At 40.1% G+C, this 18,722-nt stretch overlaps 1 protein-coding gene across 3 annotated transcripts in view; it reads left to right on the top strand.

The window, feature by feature from the left end:
* Positions 1-18,722, top strand: part of TBC1D30 (TBC1 domain family member 30) — a 51,589-nt gene that overhangs the window by 9,607 nt on the left and 23,260 nt on the right. For 2 of the 3 annotated variants that reach the window (XM_072146632.1, XM_072146633.1), the window contains exons 4-6: positions 10,824-10,885; positions 15,515-15,580; positions 16,468-16,593. In XM_072146632.1, coding sequence (XP_072002733.1) covers positions 10,824-10,885; positions 15,515-15,580; positions 16,468-16,593 — 254 coding nt within the window. Of the gene's footprint in view, positions 1-10,153; positions 10,527-10,823; positions 10,886-15,514; positions 15,581-16,467; positions 16,594-18,722 lie in introns of those variants that run through there. The other variant, XM_072146634.1, reaches the window with a different exon arrangement.

Below are 18,722 nucleotides of genomic sequence, written 5' to 3'. Positions count from 1 at the left end.
CATTGTTATAAATCCTTTGATGTTACATGGTACAAATAAATTTTCTTCCTTGTCAAATCAGAGGTAAAGTAAGACTTAAAACGCTTTTGTTGGCAAGTATTACAAAATGGAGAGTGCTAAGCCATAACATTGCTCTATTCTTGACTTTATCTTAAATCTTTTTCTCTTTTTTTTTTTTTTAATTTTTTTTTTTTATTTTCCTGTAAGATATTTGCCTTTTTCTTCCTTCGTGTGAATGTTGCATTCTTGAACACAATTGGTGTTCTAATACTTGTTGATACCATACTTAATAACGGCCTCTCTTTTTTTTTTGTTGACATGCAGCATGGCATAATAATGTTGGAAGGTACAGTACACCTGCACAGAATGCATGATGTCTGCACTTACTCTCCCAGGCTCAGAATTATTTGTAACAATTTTCTGTCTATGAATTCAAGTCTGTGTTTGTAACTTTCCATCCTCTCATTATTAAGACTATGTTCACACATCTTTTCTTGGAAATTTCAGCCTGTACACCAGGAAAGCTTCCAATGTACTTGCTGAATCTGTCTATAGACATTATACTAGATGCAAAACTTTTTTTTAGCTCTGTTCGCTCAGTATACATCACTTCTAGCAGGAAACACTGGGTGAAACATTGTAGCAGACTGCGCCTTTTCATCCTGCTTCCTGGATTCCATTGTATGGTTTTCATACATGGCCCCCACTGTATGTACACTGTGGGACCCTCCCTGAATGATGTAACTGTCCATATAGGGAGACCCCCCTAAACATTGGCAGCCGCAAATCATCACATGCCGCCACTGTTCTCTCCTCCCAGTTTCAGTGGGAGGAGCAGCACCAGAGGATGTATCTTACTGTATGAGCATATCGGGGGGATACGCTGCTGCCACAAACAATGACAAATAAAAGATGTCGATTACTTCCTTTGAGGGTGCAGTCACATGTCACGTCTAACACGTGCATTTCAAAACGCACTCCACCAGTTGGAAAGAGATTTGCCTAATTAGACTGCTCGTAACATCTGCGTTTACAAAACGCAACGTGTGACTGCACCCCAATAGTTTTATGGCCATTTGTAAGGCATTTCTCGCCTATCCAAATATGATATTCTTGTACTTCACGGAAGACTGCAGTCTGCAAAATATCCGCATCATGGTTTTTCTCATGGAAACGGTGCAAAAAACAGAAACTGGTAATAAAAGTTGGGGCACCTTTTGAGAAGGTTAACAAATCACTTTTCCGAAAATAGAAGTGGTATGTGATGCCGCATTCACATGTGGCTTTTTGATTATGCTTTGAAACGCAATCCAAAGGCTCTGCCAGTGATCAGATGTTGAGGTAACATTGCATTTCCATCTTTTTAACTAAATGTGATGGAAACGCAATGTGACCTCAACATCTGATCACTGGTGGAGCCTTTGGATTACACATCAAAAAGCCATGTGTGAAGCCGGCCTAAGGATTCTTTTTCAGTACTTAAAGGGGTATTCCCACCTCTCCTACTACAGTTAATTTAATCCCTTACACCCCAAAAAATATTTCTTCAATGCATTATTAAAAAAAAAAAAAAATTATTCCCATAACCGTGTAAATGGGGCTTACCTTCCCCCTAGTAACGGCCCTCTGTTATCATTAGATGCGGCCCCTACTGCTCTTCAGCGCTCTTCAGGCGCTTAGAATAAGGCTTCTCTGAACCTGCCGCAAGTGTGTGCGCTGTTCACATGTACCTCGCTCGATCAGGACAGCTGCTGGGTATGCGCAGTAGGTTCACAGCAGCCCTGGTCGATCAAGCCTTACCGCGGGACAGCTGTGTACTGCAGGAAGCCCGCACTACTGGATGAAGAGAACTTACTAGTGCCGGCTTCCTGCAGTACACAGCTGTCCCGACCAGGACTGCCCATGCCCGGCAGCCGACCTGATCTAGCGAGCGAGGTATATGTGAACTGCGCATGCACTAGCTATGCACGTTCACACACTCCCGGCAGGTTCAGAGAAGCCTCATTCTAAGCGCCTACGCGGACACTGCTGCTAAAGAGCTGCAGTGGCGGCATGCAACAGGGCCGTTGCTAGGGGGCAGGTAAGCTCCATTTACACTGTGTGGGAATAAAGGTAATTTTTTTTTAAATAACAATGCATTGAAGAAATGGTTTTGGGGGGTAAGGGATTAAATTACTTGTAGTAGCTGAGGTGGGAATACTCCCTTAAAGAGGACCTGTCACCCTAAAAAAAACCACAGATGTAGCAGTGTTAAAACTGCTAGCTTTATTGGAACCCTCTGATAAAGCTAGCAGATACTGCAGCGCCGGACCACAGCTTACAGCATTCCGGCGTATTCATGAGGGGACGGACACCTCGTAAATACGCCGGACTGCAGTGAGCTTGGTCCAGCGTTCCTGGGGTATGGTGCTGCAGTGTCTGCTAGCTTTATCCGAGGGTTCCGATAAAGCTAGCAGTTTAACACCTCTGTGGTAGTGCTAGGAGCGGCTTACTTTTTTTTTAGGGTGACAGGTCCTCTTTAAAGGAAGTTTTTCTCCTCATTCAACCCACAGGTAAGGGTGATGCAACACATGGTGTGTTTGGTCCGTTTTAATTGAGATAATTGGTAAAACCGGTCAAAAACGGATGTGTTTTCAAAAAACGCATGCATTTTTAAACGGACTGATTAAGAACTGCCCAAAAACGGGTTCAAAATGCCATGTGTGCCACCCGCCTAAGGGTGCAGTCACGCATGGTGTTAACGAATGTGTTTCAAAGCGCATTACAAGAGCTGTAGAGAGATTTGCCTAATTAAATTGCTGTTTACATTTGTGTTTACTAATCTCAACCATTGACGCACATGACAATATTACACTAACAAGTGCAAGTGTTAAAGTGGTGTTAACAGCGGCACCTGGCGTTTTTATTGTGTTTACAAGTGAGCATGGGCTGGACCCTTTCACATATGTGTCTCCATTTGAAATTTAAAACTGGGTGCTGGTTGGCAGTCTTTTTTGTTTTTTTTTCTATGGAAACACATATGCAATCAGGCTGTGCCCTAGGCGTTTGCAGTGAATCTGTAAATGCAATACAAATGCCACATGTGGCTGCACCCTAATGCACAGCGGTGAAGAATTGTCAATCCAATTTTAGGCCGGTGTGCAAGAATTCTTTGGGGCTGCTCCCACAATGAATAAAAGTACAATAAATGGCACAGAATAAGGCCTCTCTGTTTCTCACAAACTGGGAACCAATATTCAGCTGCACAATTTGCATTGGATATTGTTCCCCATAGACACCTGTGGCACCCGGGCAGGGTATGGTGAGCACACATGGGGCACAGTATAGTACCATCCACGGGAAAAAGATATAGCATGCTCTATCTTTTTCCGTACTTACTGCCATGGCTCTCCACGGAATGACTGTATATGCATGAGCAAGTATACATTTGTGTGGAAGAGGCCAAAGGCAGGTGACACGTGGCGTTTTTGTCACGTTTCTGTTGAGATTTGCTACCAATCACATGTTTTTCCATAACAACTACCGTATTTTTCGGCCTTATATATGAACTTATACAGAAATGTACTACAGACAAGATGTTCTGTACATTTACCGGTGTTTAATAGCTCCATCCCCAGAAATTTCCTGCACCTTCACACACTGTACACAGGGTCCCTAGCTCCTGAAGTGCCCTGGCACCACAACCAACATTGTGCCCATCCTGCCCTCCCCTAGCACGGAGAGACCGGAGCTGCCATAGTGCCGACCACGAGGCAATCATCATCCGTAAACAATCCCCCATACCTGACAGCCCTGTAACAGGGGAAAGAGAAGGAGCCACAGGGAACCCCACAGGAATAACACCCTGGCTGAGGAGGGAAGGAGAAGGGGCAGAGGGAGACCGCATAACCCCTGCTGCATCACCCTGCATTAACCCCCAGCAGATCTGAGCTCTCTGACACGCTGAAGACAAGTTTCCCGGGAAGTGTAGCTGGCTTGAACTGTGCACAGGTCTGCCACCTGCTGGTCATTTTTAGGTACTGCATTTGATCCTGCGCCTTTTACTCCAGTGCGCCTTATATATGAACCTAGATGTCTTAGCAGGCATTTATTAGAGGTGCGCCTTATAGGCCGAAAAATACGGTATGCGAGAGGCACATCTATGTGCGCTTTGATTCTGTACCTAAACGGTATCAAAGCGGTACTTGTGAATGAACCTAGGGTACGGGGACAGCCTCGGCCCAGTCTCTTATGTGTTTCTATGAAAACGCTAGCGAATGTTAACCTGAACCCGGTGTCTTTCATTGTTTTAATGCAAGACACCGCATTCTGTTTACCGATCGCATGTGCTTCCATAGAAACGCATACGTGATCAGGCTGTAGCCCGCCCCTATACCTTAGCACTGTGTTTGTAAACGCAACTCTAGCAGTACATGTGACCACACCCTTAACCCCTTAAGGACGCAGCCTGTTTGCAGGTTAAGGCTCGCAACTTTTTTTTGAAATTTGACCAGTGTCTCTTCCTGTGGTAATAACTTTTGAACACTGTTACTTATCAAAGCGATTCTGAGATAGTTTTTTCCCCACATGTTGTACTTCATTTTAGTGGTAAATTTTGGCTGATAAGTTTTGCGTTTATTTACAAAAAAAAGAAAAAAATGATGAATTTTTAGAAAAATTTGCCATTTTCGAAATTCTAAATCACCGCGTTTTCAGGCAGATAGATTTACCACCTAAATAACTTGCAGAATAACATTTCCCATTTGTCTACTTTACATTTTCATAATTTTTGAAATGTTTGGATAATTTATTTTGACGTCACGCGGCCTACAAATCGAATAGCGATTTTCCGTATTTTCGGAATAAATACTGTTTGAAATCAAATTTTACATATTTAGCAACAAAACCCCCTATATAACCAACCCATTTTCAAATCTGCACCCCTCAAACTATCAGAAACAGCTTTTACAAAGATTGTTAACCCCTTGAGATCTTCATAGTAATTGAATCAAAATGGCGGTGAAATTTAGAAATTTCAAATTTATCAAATTTTGTCGGTTATACGTTCATTTAGCCCTAAAATTTACACATTTCCAAAAGATAAAAAGAGAAAACTCACCATAAAATTTGTTCTACAATTTCTCCTGAGTGCAGCGACCCCCCCCCCCACATGTGGCCGTTACTTGTGTTATGGGGGCACAGCGAGGCGCAGAAGGGAAGGAGCACCCTGCAGCTGCCAGGATTTTAGTTTTCTGGTTGCCCCCTTTTGAAATCTATAAATTTTTGCTTTTCCGTTATTTGGGCCATGTGACGGCATTTTTTTTGCGGGACGAGATGCTTTTTCCAGTGTTACCATTTTGGGGTTGGTATCACCTATTGTTGAAAATTTTGGAACTTTTTTTGAGGTCATGAGTAGAAAAGCATCAATTCTGTACTGGATTTTTTACTTTTTTTTTTTTTTCCGTGTTCACCGTATATCCTAATAATCCTGTTATCTTTATTCTATGGGTCGATACGATTACGGGGATACCAGACATGAATATTTTTTCTTATGTTTTACTAAATTTGCCAAATAAAACCCTAATGTGGGGAAAAATCTATCATTTTTGCATCGCCGTCTTCCAAGTGGCATAACATTGTTACGTTTTTGGCTACAGAGCTGGTTGATGGCTTGTTTTTTGCGGGACATGTTGTTCTTTGCAACAATATCATTCTGGAGTACATATGTTTTGTTGATCACTTTTTATTGCATTTTTAGTGGGATATAATAGGTAAAAATCATAATTTTTGGCGGGTTTTTGACGTTTTTTTTTTTACGGCGTTCATCATATGGGTTCAATAGTTATTTAGTTTTATTCTATGGATTGTTACGGACGCGGTGATACTATATATGTGGGGTTTGTGTTATGATTTAGACTTTTTTGAGCGTTATATGTCTCTTTATATGTTTTCTGGCTTATGGGCATTTTTAGTGATTTATAAAGTAATTTTTTATTGAAAAACATTTTTTTTTACATTTTTTTACTTGATCCACCATGGGATATGAACAAGCAATCATCTGATTGCTTGTTCTTGATAATACTCTGCAATACTAATGTATTGCAGGGTATTATCAGTGCCAGCCTATGCAGATGCATAGGCTGACACTTTGCCTTTAAGATGACGTCACAGACGCCATCTTAAAGGTAAACCCTCCAGGCTTCTCTGGGGTCCCGATCGGACCCCAGAGGAGCCAAAACAGCGATCGCCCCCCCCCCCCCGAAAACGGTGCGGGGGGGGCGATCGTGGGGTAAAGACCCCCAGAAGGCATGTTAAATGCCGCGGTCGCGTTGACCGCGGCATTTAACGGGTTAAACACCCGCGATCGGAGCCCACTCCGACCGCGGGTGTTAGCCGGGGATGCCAGCGGTAGATTACCGCTGAAATCCCGCGGCTAGCGATGCCGGTTCGGCTGCTATACAGCACTGAACCGGCATCGTCTCTGCGCTGTAGCTGTACTGCGCTGAGCGCTAATCGCGGGACTCAGCGCAGTACAGCTACGGCGCAGAGCGCTAAGGTGTTAATATTGAAACCTCGCCTAGCACACTACAGCTGTGTATAGGGGGCCTTAAAGGACATCTGCAGCCAGGATGAAGGATTGTAGACCAAGCACACTGACATACTGGTGTGTGCCCCTCTGGCAGGATCCACTCTTTTTTTTCTAAGCTTTTATGCCCTTGTTTTTAAGGGGAAAATGCTTTAAAAATTATGCAGATTAGCCAGTGCCGGTCCGGGCTCATTTAACAGCTATAGAGCCTGGAGCCCTTCTGGTTCATTTGCATATTTTAAAAGCATTTTTTGTAAAAACCAGGGCAAAAATGCTTAAAGAGCGGATCCTACCATAGGGGGCGTATGTCAGTGTTCTTGGTTTACAATCCTTATTCCAGGTGATGTATGTCCTTTAAACTGAAATGCATGACTGTGGGTGTATGGATTAACACAAAGGATAACGGCCATGTAGGATTCCTATAACACTTATTTTGGCACTACATCTCTGTGCGTAACTTTCCCAAATTACTAGGCCCCTGATGAAATCCTCATCTACTGCAGTGTTTCCATAGCGGTTACAAGGTAACACTGATTTAACCCCTTAGTGACCAAGCTCATTTGTGCCTTGATGACAAAGGCCAATTTTTCTAAACCAGCAGGTGTCACTTTATCTGGTAATAACTTTAGAAGGCTTTAGGCCCAAGTGTTTTTGAGTTTGTTTTTTTTTTCGTGACATTTTGTACTTCAAATTAGTGGAAATTTTGGTTGATATATTTAGCATTTATTCATGAAACAAGTGAATTTGGAAGACCTTTTTAAATGTCTATTTTTCAAATGTGATCACAAGTGGAGCCTTTGGATTGCATTGCAAAACGCTATCAAAATGCCACGTGTGAATGTGGCCTCGGGTACCACAAACCATTTATCCCAGAAAATGTGTAAACTTTTTATCATGTGGTATAGGGGGCATTTTAACCCCTTGGGCTTTTTTTCATTTTACTTTGTTTTATTGCTCCGCACTTTAAACATTTTTTTTATCGTGTACAGAGCTGTAATGAGGGCTTGTTTTCTGCTTAACAAATTGTACTTCCTAGCGAGGTATTTTTTTATTCCATGCCGTGTACTGGGAAGTGGAAATAAAATTCAAAATGCAGTAAAATTGACAAGAAACCACATTTTCTTATGGCCTCTGTTTTTACATCATGCACAGTGCGCTCCAAATGGCATATCTAATATACTCTTTGGTCCGGTATGATCACAGGGATACCAAATTCATATAGGTTTTATTAGGTGTTAACCCCATAACGACTTGGCCCTTTTTTAGTTTTTTCACTTCCATTTTTCACTCACCACCTTCAAAAATCTATAACCACATAAAGAGCTGTGTGACGGCTTATTTTCTGCGTAACAAATTGCACTTCATAGTGACAGTATTTAATATTCCATGCCGTGTACTGGGAAGCGGGAAAGAAATTCCAAATGCAGTGAAAATGGTGAAAAAACACATTCGCAGCGGTTTCTTCTGAGCTTGAATTTTACCTTATTATTATTATTGTGTATATATATATATATATATATATATTTTTCACTGTGCGCCACAAATTACAAGTCTACTTTATTCTTTTGGTCAGTATGATTACGGGGATACCAAATTTGTATAGGTTTTATAATGTTTTCATACATTTACAAAAATTAAAACCACCGGTACAAATTTTTTTTTTTTTTGGATTTTGTCATCTTCTGGTGTACTTTGGTGTACGGAGCTGTGAGTGGTATCATTTTTTGTGACTTTAGATGAAGTTTTCATTGCTATAATTTTTAGGACTGTACGACCTTTTGATCACTTTTTATTAATTTTTAAAATATTTTTCAAAATGCCAAAAAAGTGCCATTTTCGACTTTGGGCTCTATTTTCCATTACGGGGTTAAACGCAGTGAAAAATCGTTACTAAATTTGGATAGTTTGGGCATTTTCGGATGTGGTGATACCTAATGTGTTCATGATTTTTACTGTTTATTAATATTTGAATTTTAAGGTATTTTTATTATATATTTTTTTAACTTTTTTTTTTTTTTTTTTTTCACTTTTACTATTTTTCAGACTCCCTAGGGTACTTTAACCCTAGGTTGTCTGATCGATTCTATCATATACTGCCATACTGCAGTATATGGGTATTTTCCTCCTCATTCTGTTAGGGTAGGATTCAAGACATCCTCTTTTAGTGTGCGTTGGCTGCGTGTTTCTAATCAATAAGCATGTGTGCACATCATAAGAAATTAATTCAGACAAATTGCTGATTTAAATCTCACTCATGCGATCATGGCCATGGCAAATCTTCACTGCTAGAACTTTATTTGGTTTCACAAAACTATATAGAAATTATGGAAGAAGCAGAAGGGGCGGAGAATTCCCAGCTCGTGTAGTCTCTTGATTGGAGAACTTCCTTGCTGTTGCTTATTGACGTCAGGATTGAAGTCTTGTTGACATTCTTTAGCCTTAATTGTTTTCATTATGATCACGATGCCGGCGCCATCTTATAATGAAGTCTCTGTTACAATGATTTTAGGAAAATAGAACAAGTAGAAATGACAGGATTTGATCTATCAGCAGGTTTACCTTAACAATTCATTTCAATGTGCAATTAGCACATTGTAATGAATGGGTTAAAACGAGACGGCTGTGCAACCTTTTGATCACTGCTTTTATTAAATTCGACACATTTTTCCGTTACAAGGTTCAGCAAAGCTGCCGGCGGCTTCAAAAAGATGGCAGCGCGGGGGCGCCGCCATCATGGAGACGATCGTCGGTCCCCGCGATGTCATCGGGGAGCGGTGATCGTCACCATGACAGCCTCAGGTCTTCCGAAGACCCAAGGCTGTCTCTTTTTAACCCATTCATTGCAATGTGTGATTTGCACATTTTAATGAATGAGGTGGAAATTCCCCATACATGCCATACTGTAGTATGGCAGTATATGGTAGGATCGATCAGATAACCTAGGGTTAAAGTACCCTAGGAAGTCTGTAAAATAATGAAAGTAAAAAATGTAATAAAAAAACGAAATTCAAATCACCGCCTTTCCCTAGAACTGATATAAATATGAACAGTAATAAATCATAAACACATTAGGTATCGCCGCGTCTAAAAATGCCTGATCTATCAAAATATAATACGTTTTTCACTGCGTTTAACCCAGTAACGGAAAATAACGCCAAAGTCGAAACTGGCACTTTTTGCCATTTTGAAAAATATAAAAAATGAAATAAAAAGTGATCAAAGGGCTGTACAGTCTTAAAAATATAAGCATTGAAAACATTAAAAGTCACACAAAATGACACCACCCACAGCTCAGTGCATGTAAGTATAAAATAGTTACCGTATTTTTCGGACTATAAGGTGCACAAAAAATCCTTTGATTTTCTCAGAAATCAAAGGTGCGCCTTATAGTCCAGTGCACCTTAAATATGAACCGTACTTACAGACAACAGCTGCCTTGAACTGTGCACAGGTCTACACCAACTATATTTCCAAAACTTGCAACCCCTGAACACAGCTGTGTATGTCCTGTCGCCTTTATATCATGAGTGTGCAAGGGTTGGGCATGCAGTGCTGAGTGCAGAGCTGTGACATTAGATGGAGCTGTCTGCTGTGCAGAGGAGGATGATACAATTGTTGGCAGGTGGATTGCTCACTCTTTCCTCACTCCTCGACAAAACAAAGCTGGAAATCAGGAATCAGATTGGGAGCAGGATCCTATCTGCTGGGTTCCGGTGCCAGGTGGAGATCTGCCACATGCATGTGCGTCATTCTGGGGCATGATACTGTGAGATCAGCAGCTGTTATGAGGCTTGTGCAGGAGAATAGATGAGACAAGAAAAGCTGTCCTGTAGCCCGAGGCGAGGGGTGAAGAGACAGAATGCTGGATGGGGAGGATTGGGCAATTCCCTCAGTAGCATGCTCAAGAAGAGGAACTACATCTCCAGGACAGCTCCTCGCCTGCTCTGCACCCTGGAGCCAGGTGAATCATCACGTCTTGGCCCTGGTGTGCGCTGTGAAGCTGCTCAGCTGCACCAGTTGCTCTCTCACGCGCTGTGCACTGCTAGAATTGGGCTGAGGCTGCCAGTGGAAGGCTGTGTGTTCAGCACCGGACAGCGCCCCTCCACCTGTATTATTAGTTTGCAGATAGTATCTGTTCTAGGCCACAGTACAACTCCTGGATGTATCTATCACCTGCCGCTTTGTTATTATGAGTGGGGAAATCTTATTACGTGTATGTATGATTTGTGGCAATAACATTTTTATCCTTCTCCTCCAGGTGTAGACACAAAGTTGAAATTTACACTTGAGCCTTCGCTGGGTAAGCATGGATTTCAACAGGTAAGACAGGCATTTGTTAGGTAGGTTTATAGATACAAAAAACCCAATCTGTATTCATTTAACTATTGTTTATTACTATTTTTTGTATGTGTTAAACCCTTAATGCAAATGTATCATGTGAACTGACGTTATTCACGTCTTTAATTGTTTTCTAAAATTAATGCTACAATCCAACAATTATTACATATTTTTAAAGCCTTCACATTGAAACCATCATAGAAAATATACAATCTGGATAGGATAGAAAGCAATCTTTCCTTTGTTATAAAATTTATTATAAAATACACTTATGTGAATAGTTCCAGTGTTGGCCCATTGTATTGTGAGTCCCTTTTTAGAGATACCCATTGTAATACCTTATATAGCCAAGTGTAGGATATTTCCACAGTGTAATTGCTATACTGCCCCGTACCTTATTACCTATATATCCCTATGCATTTTTTTCCTGTGTTCCACCAGCTTGAGGGAGAGAAGGTCTTCACATAACAGAAAGAGTATCTATTTATTGTTGTACCATTCATCAGTATGAAGTCCAGAAGTTGTAATTCCCTTATTTTAAGTTTTATAAGTTTCCTTTCATTTCTGATACAGAATTGTCTGTTAGAATGAAGGTCTAAGGCTACATTCACACTGCCGTGAGCCCGCCGCACCGTAGCACGGCGGGCACATGGCAGCGCCCCTCTCCATAGCAAGTTATGGCGCACGGCATATACGTCGGCGTATATACGTCCCCCATACTGTAGTGTGAATGCAGCCTAAGTATGTTTGCTGGTTCTGATCTCAATATGCTTTTTCTGCCATATTATTCATACAACTTTTCCAGTAATAAAAAAACACTGTAAATTTAAGGTAGTGATCGCACGTATCACTCCCAATGTGTTTATAAAGGCAATTCTAGCGTACAGGGGGCCTCAACCCGCTCACATGTGTTTCTATGGAAATACACCGGGTTCTAGTTACGAGCATTTAAATCTCCATAGAAATGCTTATGCGATTGGCCTGAGACCTGGCCCGCTACGCTAGCGTTGCATTTGTAAATACAGCGCTAGCGGTAAATGTGACGGCACACTGGGGGACATGTATCTTTATTTTTATCTTTTTTTTTTTTTTTTTTTTTTTTTTTTTTTTTTCCTTCTGTTTGCGTTTTTTTAAAAAGAAATGTGGGACTTTTTAGGTGCAATTTTGTGACTATGCCAAGGCCTTAAGAAGTTAGACGGTGGCTGTGTCTATTGCAGTGTTCCTAAATGTATCTTTCCAAGACAGATATTTTGCGACTTTTTAGCTGCTAAATGAAGTACGACTGACCTCATGCTTGGTTCTATACATACACCTAGAACAGGGGTCTCAAACTCGCAGTTGGCCCGCGGGACAACATTTTGCGGCCCCCACCTGGAAAAGCACCGCCCGCCGTGTATTCACGGCGGCGGTCGGGTCGCGCTGCATGGAGAGGGCTCACGGGCTGAGCCCTCTCCATAGCCGGTAAGTCTTTGCTGCATATTGCAGCAAAGGCTTACTGGTAACACCCGCGATCGGTGCTAGCACCGATCGCGGGTGTTTTTACAGCGTGGGCTGCCGGCAAAGCTGCCGACAGCCTCAAACAGATAGCGGCGCATGGGCGCCGCCATCTTACCTGGGATCGCCGCTCCCCGTGACGTCATCGGGGGGCGGCGATCCGGCTCCATGGTAGCCTCGGGTCTTCCGAAGACCCGAGGCTATTTCGTTTTAACCCCTTCATTACAATGTGCTGATAGCACATTGTAATGAATGAGGAGGAAAATCCCCTTATACTGCCATACTGTAGTATGGCAGTATATGGTAGGATCGATCAGACAACCTAGGGTTAAAGAACCCTAGGGAGTCTGAAAAATAGTATAAATAAAAATAAAAAAAAGTTTTTTAAAAAAAAATTAGAATAAAAAAAAATTAAATTTCAAATCACCCCCCTTTCCCTAGAACTGACATAAATATAAATAAACAGTAAAAATCATAAACACATTAGGTATCGACGCGTCCGAAAATGCCCGATCTATCAAAATATAATAACGTTTTTTACAATGCGTTTTACCCCGTTACGGAAAATAGCGCCCAAAGTCGAAAATGGCACTTTTTTGCCATTTTGAAAAATATAAAAAAATCTATAAAAAGTGATCAAAAGGTCGTACAGTCCTAAAAATGATATCATTGAACATATTATCAAATTTCGCACTGAGCCCCTGACTGGGCTCAGTGCGGTAGGAGCTTGGGACCCCTCGGTGCACAGGACGCGTTCATAGAGAAAACACGTCTCCCAGCTCGGGGCTTTCCTTGCGCTGGGAGACGCCATGACATTTGAATCTGAATAATGATATTTTGTAAGCGCATTTTGTGTGGAAAACTTGATGCGGCCCAGCCTTACCCAGAATCTACCTCCAGCGGCCCCCAGGTAAATTGAGTTTGAGACCCCTGACCTAGAAGGTTATAATAATAATCGAAAAAAAGACAAAAACAAACCTGTATCCCAAACAAATTTAGAAAGATACACAGCACTGCTAAAGTTTGCCGACTTTAGCCAACTTTAAAAAGTCACCAAGGAAAACAAATGATGTATGTGCCCCACCGTTTTTTTTTTTTTTAAAGTTTTTTTCCTCCTCAGTCTCTTCCCTTTTGATCCGCAAGTCTGAAGTAGCATCACCTCCATTTTTGGACCGTTTTTTAACAAGCCTTAAAGCAGCCAAATGCATGTTAAACCATAAAAAAGGGATGCGTTTTAAACTGACTGAAAACGCATGCTTTAACGGTCCAAAAACGCGACATGTGGCATCACTCTTAGTTTTTTGGGTTTTTTTTTCTACTAACGCAATGTGGTCAGTGAACACTAAAACATGCCTGAGTGTAAAAAAGCCCATGGAAAAGAATTGTTTAGTAAGGCATCAGTGAAATATCAATGAAGCCAGATAGAAAAAAACAAAAAAACAATATGTATGTGTCCATAAGCCAAAACGGGTTCAGTGAGAAACTGATGTGAAAAAAACTCAGATTTAAAACCACCCTTGAGGTTGCAGTTACACCTCATGTTTAACGCTTGCGTTTAAAACCTCATTGCAACAGCTGAAGAGAGATTTGCCTAATTAAACAGCTGTAAACACTTGTGTTTACAAAACGTAAATATCAACACTTATGTTAACTCATGTGTTAACATTGCATTAACAAATGCATGCGTTATTTTGCCTAATTAAACAGCTGTTAAGACTTGTGTTTTTGCCAATCTCTCTTCAGCTGTTGCAATACATGCGTCAAATGCGACTTGTGACTGCACCTTCAGGGCGCTTTCACGCCAAGCTTCACGTCTTTTGAAGCGTTTTTGACGCATTCCAAAGGCTTCAGTCTTAATCACATGCTAAGATTACATTGTGTTCTAGCAGATGCAGTGGGAACGCAATGTAACCTTAGCATGTGATCAAGGCTGAAGCCTTTGTAACGCGTCAAAGATGCAACGCATCGTGTGAAAGCGCCCTCAGGGTGCATTCAAACGTTCAGTTTTCTAGGTGCAGTTTTTGAAGCCAAAATGAGGTGTGGATCATAATTGGTGAGAACATATCATTGAGACAACCTGTTCCTACTCCTTTTTCACTTCACTCCTGGTTTGGACATCAGAAACTGAACGTGGGAACGCCCGAGGGTGATTTCACACATGGCATTTTCAGGCCATTTTTGGGATGCGTTTTGGGCAAATGCATGCGTTTCTGTCCGTTTTTAATTGCACAAATTCGGAAAACAGGTCAAAAAGAATGCGTTTTCAAAAACGCGTGCATTTTTTAAAAACTGATGCGTTTTTTAACGCATGCATTTTTTAAGATCTGAAAATGCACTAACTAAAAACGGCCTGAGGCTAAAAAAATTGGACGTGTGCAGTCACTATTTTTTAAACATATGGCAGAAGGCTGTACTAAATACAATTAAAAAAAATTGAATAGTTCCGCAGATGTTGTTTTAATAAACTTTGTGACAGATCAATTAAAAAGTAGAGAATCTCCTTGTCACTCATAGGGGCAGATTTATCAAGCTGTCTAAAAGTAAGAATGTTCTTATTTGCCTATGGCAACCAATTACAGATCCCATTTAAAATATTCATGAGCACTGGTAAAATGAAAGCTGAGCTGTAATTGGTTACCATGGGCAACTAAGAAATTCTTTCTTTTAGACGGCTTGATAAATCTGGCCCATAGACTATATCTTACGAGGATCCATTACAAAACTGTTTCAATCAGCTGTGGAAAATGAAAGATGATTCCAATTTTATGTCCAAGATTTGGCATGTTCACATAAAGCTCAAAACACCTGAGGGTGATGCCACACATGGCGTTTTTGGTCCGTTTTTGGCCGTTTACCATGTGTTTGGCTGCTTACAACCTGTTTATCTATTGAGATAATTGGGGAAAACGGACCAAAAAACGCCATGTGTGGCATCGCCCTCAATGCAGTCTCACATTTCTCACCTGATACTGCTACATAACAACATACTACATGATTATTGCTCCTTTATGTCACTTTATATATGTTGTTTTGAAGCAAAAATGGTTTGTGCAATCTACATTTTTTTTAATTGCCTTAATTTAGTTATTATGTTTTATATTATGACTTCTTTTTTAGTGGTATGATGCTCTCAAAGCTGTGGCAAGATTACCTACTGGAATTCCAAATGAATGGCGACGTAGAGTAAGTATATTTTAATATTGTATATTTTTAAGATGATTGACAACATACATAATACATTATAATAAAGTTTGACCAGATAGTAGTCATTTTTCATCTTGTGAACAGCCCAGTTTCTTTTCAAAGGGTTGTACGGCTAAAATGTTATACCCTATGTAGAGGATAGGGAGATAATTGTCGGTCTGATCAGTGGGACGCAAATTCTGTGACTTTTACTGTTTTTAATGGAACAATATAAGCACATGTATGTACTTATTGTATGCAGTTTTTATATGGAGAATGCTTAGTGCTGTACTCCATGCAGCGGCATTTATCGGCATAGGCCACTTAGACTGCTCTTGTCATTGGCGAGGATCTGGTCACTGGGACCTTCACCATTAGTCTGTGGATAGAGGATAATTTTACAGTGGCTCAGTCCCAAAGAATGAAATCTCAACGTACTTGTATCTTTTTATTTATAAATACTTAAACCTCATTTACGCAATGTGAATCTTCATTAAACCCCTGAGAGTATTGTACACAATTCCTATTAAGGTGTGACTGCTGTCCTATTATTCTTTCTCATTGGTTTGCTATTGATCATATTCATTTTCATATGTTTTGTTTTAATTCAACCACTTATTGATATAACTATGCTTTTGGAAGTTTATATTGGTTATATTAAATGGCATCCCCCTCCCCCCTTTTGTAGCAGTAGTTAATTTGGATATAAACTTCCAGGGCTCAGAACTTTCACATGGGTGGAAAGATTTAAAAAAAGAAAACAGCATTTTGATCAAAGTCCCCGTGGCAATGAAATCAGATTTGTCACTCAGTATTTTGTAGTTGGTTGATAGATCCCCCCCCTCCATAAATAGCACATATCTGATTTTTATATTTTTTATTTATAGGTATGGCTTACCCTTGCAGACCAATACCTGCATAGCATTTCCATAGACTGGGAGAAAACTATGCGCTTTACTTTCAATGAAAGGAGCAATCCTGATGATGACTCAATGGGCATACAAATTGTGAAGGTAATGGTTTTACAAAAAGTCTAAACACAAAGTACAACAGATGACATACATTTTCTGTAGAATGTAATTTAGAAATAGTCAATTGTTCAAAAAGTCCAGTTGTAAGACATTTAAAGTGTAACCGTCATTCTGAGCAAAAAAAAAATGTAAAAAATAATTCTGCTCCCGGTGTCCCTGGGAATCATTCCTCAAAGCATTTTGCCTCTCGGTCCTCATTTAGTACCTTTTTCTCAAAAACACTACAATCCGCAAGATGGAGGGCAGGACCTGCTCCTTGTCACCTCATCACAAGCACAGGCTGCTGACCAATGACACCATATCTATCTATCTAATATCTATGTATATCCTATTCATTGCTCTCGCTCACTCTCCTCGCTCGCGCTCGCTCTCATTCTAACTTAGAAGTCGCTGATCAACAAGCTCCTTCTAGAGCCCTAACCAAACAAATAGCAGACAATAAGGTTCAGCTAGACTCTGCTCCTCACTGAACATACAATGCAACCTATACCATGTACATAGGTGCACTACTTCAAACAAGCTAAAAAATAATACCCCTTTACATAGATGGGTTCAGTTCACACTACGGTTGTGATTTCCATTCCAGTGATCCGTTATTCTTCAGTATTCTTCAGTATTCTTCACGGAAAAAAGACTGAGCTTGCATTACTTTTTTTCCCATTTAACATTCAAAACGGATAATACCAAAGAGACCATAACGGATGACAATAAGTTATTTTTACATTGAAGTCAATGGGGATGGATGTTAAGTGTTTTACTTTTTTTTTTTTCTTTTTTTACCGAATGCTTTATCGTGATTTAATTTTTTATGCGTCGTTTCATTATGTTATAAGGATTAAATTTTTAGAAACTACACCACTCAACATATTGAAACAAAACCTTTAAGTTTATTAACCCAGGGGTTAAAACAAAATTAGGTGCAATTTTGAAATGTATATTTTTACATTTTTTTTAATAAAAAATATGCCAATACATATGTGGTGGAAAACTGCTGTTTGGGCACACACCATGGCATTAAAGGGAATGTGCGCCATTCAGAATAAATTTGCATTGTCACTTTTTAGGTTTAATCAAGATGCATTGTCACTTTTTCAAGATATTCTTCGACATATAAGGGCTTATTTTCAGCGAGATTAGATGCAAATCAGATATACTTTATTTTAGTGGATCTTTAGCTTATTCATGGGGATTTTAGTAACTGTTGAATGTATGCAAGAAAAGAAACTCATCCACTCTGGTTTCAGATTTTTTTTTTGGCCATTTACTGTAACATAAAAATGTTCTTCTGTGGATCACTGCGATTTACAGTGATATCTCATGTATATAGTTCCTTTTATATATTTTTACAACTTTACTGAAGAGAAACTAATATAAAGAAAATCTCATTTGTTTTAGTATCGCCATCTTTTCAGATGCATAGCTTTAGTACTTTTCAGTGGGCAGAGCTAGTTGAGAGCTTATTTTCTGGGCGATGAATTTTTCTCCGAGCGAGTTCTCTAAGGCTTCCAATTTATTGTACAGATGTGGTGATACCAAATATATGGGGGTATTTTGTGTTTAACAAACTTTATTAACAAGGACAGTCAACAGTCTCAGTCCAACAGATTCTCCTAAAAGCAAAATCCTTGTTGTAGAGTGTTAAAAAAAATAAATAAATTAACATACCGGTAATCAAAGTTCAATAGATTTAATATGTGGATCAGTAAGTGAGTAAATGCTATATAGGTTGCACGTTTTACTACATTATATATTATCAACAACATGGTGGACTGGTTTGTTTTTCATTCCACTTAAAAAAAATCATTGCTTGTATTTGTGTGTAGTGCGATGTAATGTAACTACTACTTTTTTTGTTGGAAAGAAATAAGATACTTAAAGGGGTATTCCAGGAATCGGCATAATTCATATACAAATGGGTCCTTAAAATATAAGCTAATATGTAATTAGTTTAAAATTTTGCTTCCCTTAGTAGAAAAATACTGTGGACATACACTATAATGGAGAAGTAAAATGCTACTGCCCCTTTAATCAGTCCGCGAGGAGTAGACGCAGGACAGAAGATGGCTGCTGATCACATGTTCTGCACCGCCCTGGGCCAGTCATGTGAACAT

Source organism: Engystomops pustulosus, chromosome 4 (assembly GCF_040894005.1).
Source record: "Engystomops pustulosus chromosome 4, aEngPut4.maternal, whole genome shotgun sequence".
In the NCBI taxonomy this organism is placed as follows: Eukaryota; Metazoa; Chordata; class Amphibia; order Anura; family Leptodactylidae; genus Engystomops; species Engystomops pustulosus.
This window is presented reverse-complemented; position numbering and strand designations above follow the sequence as displayed.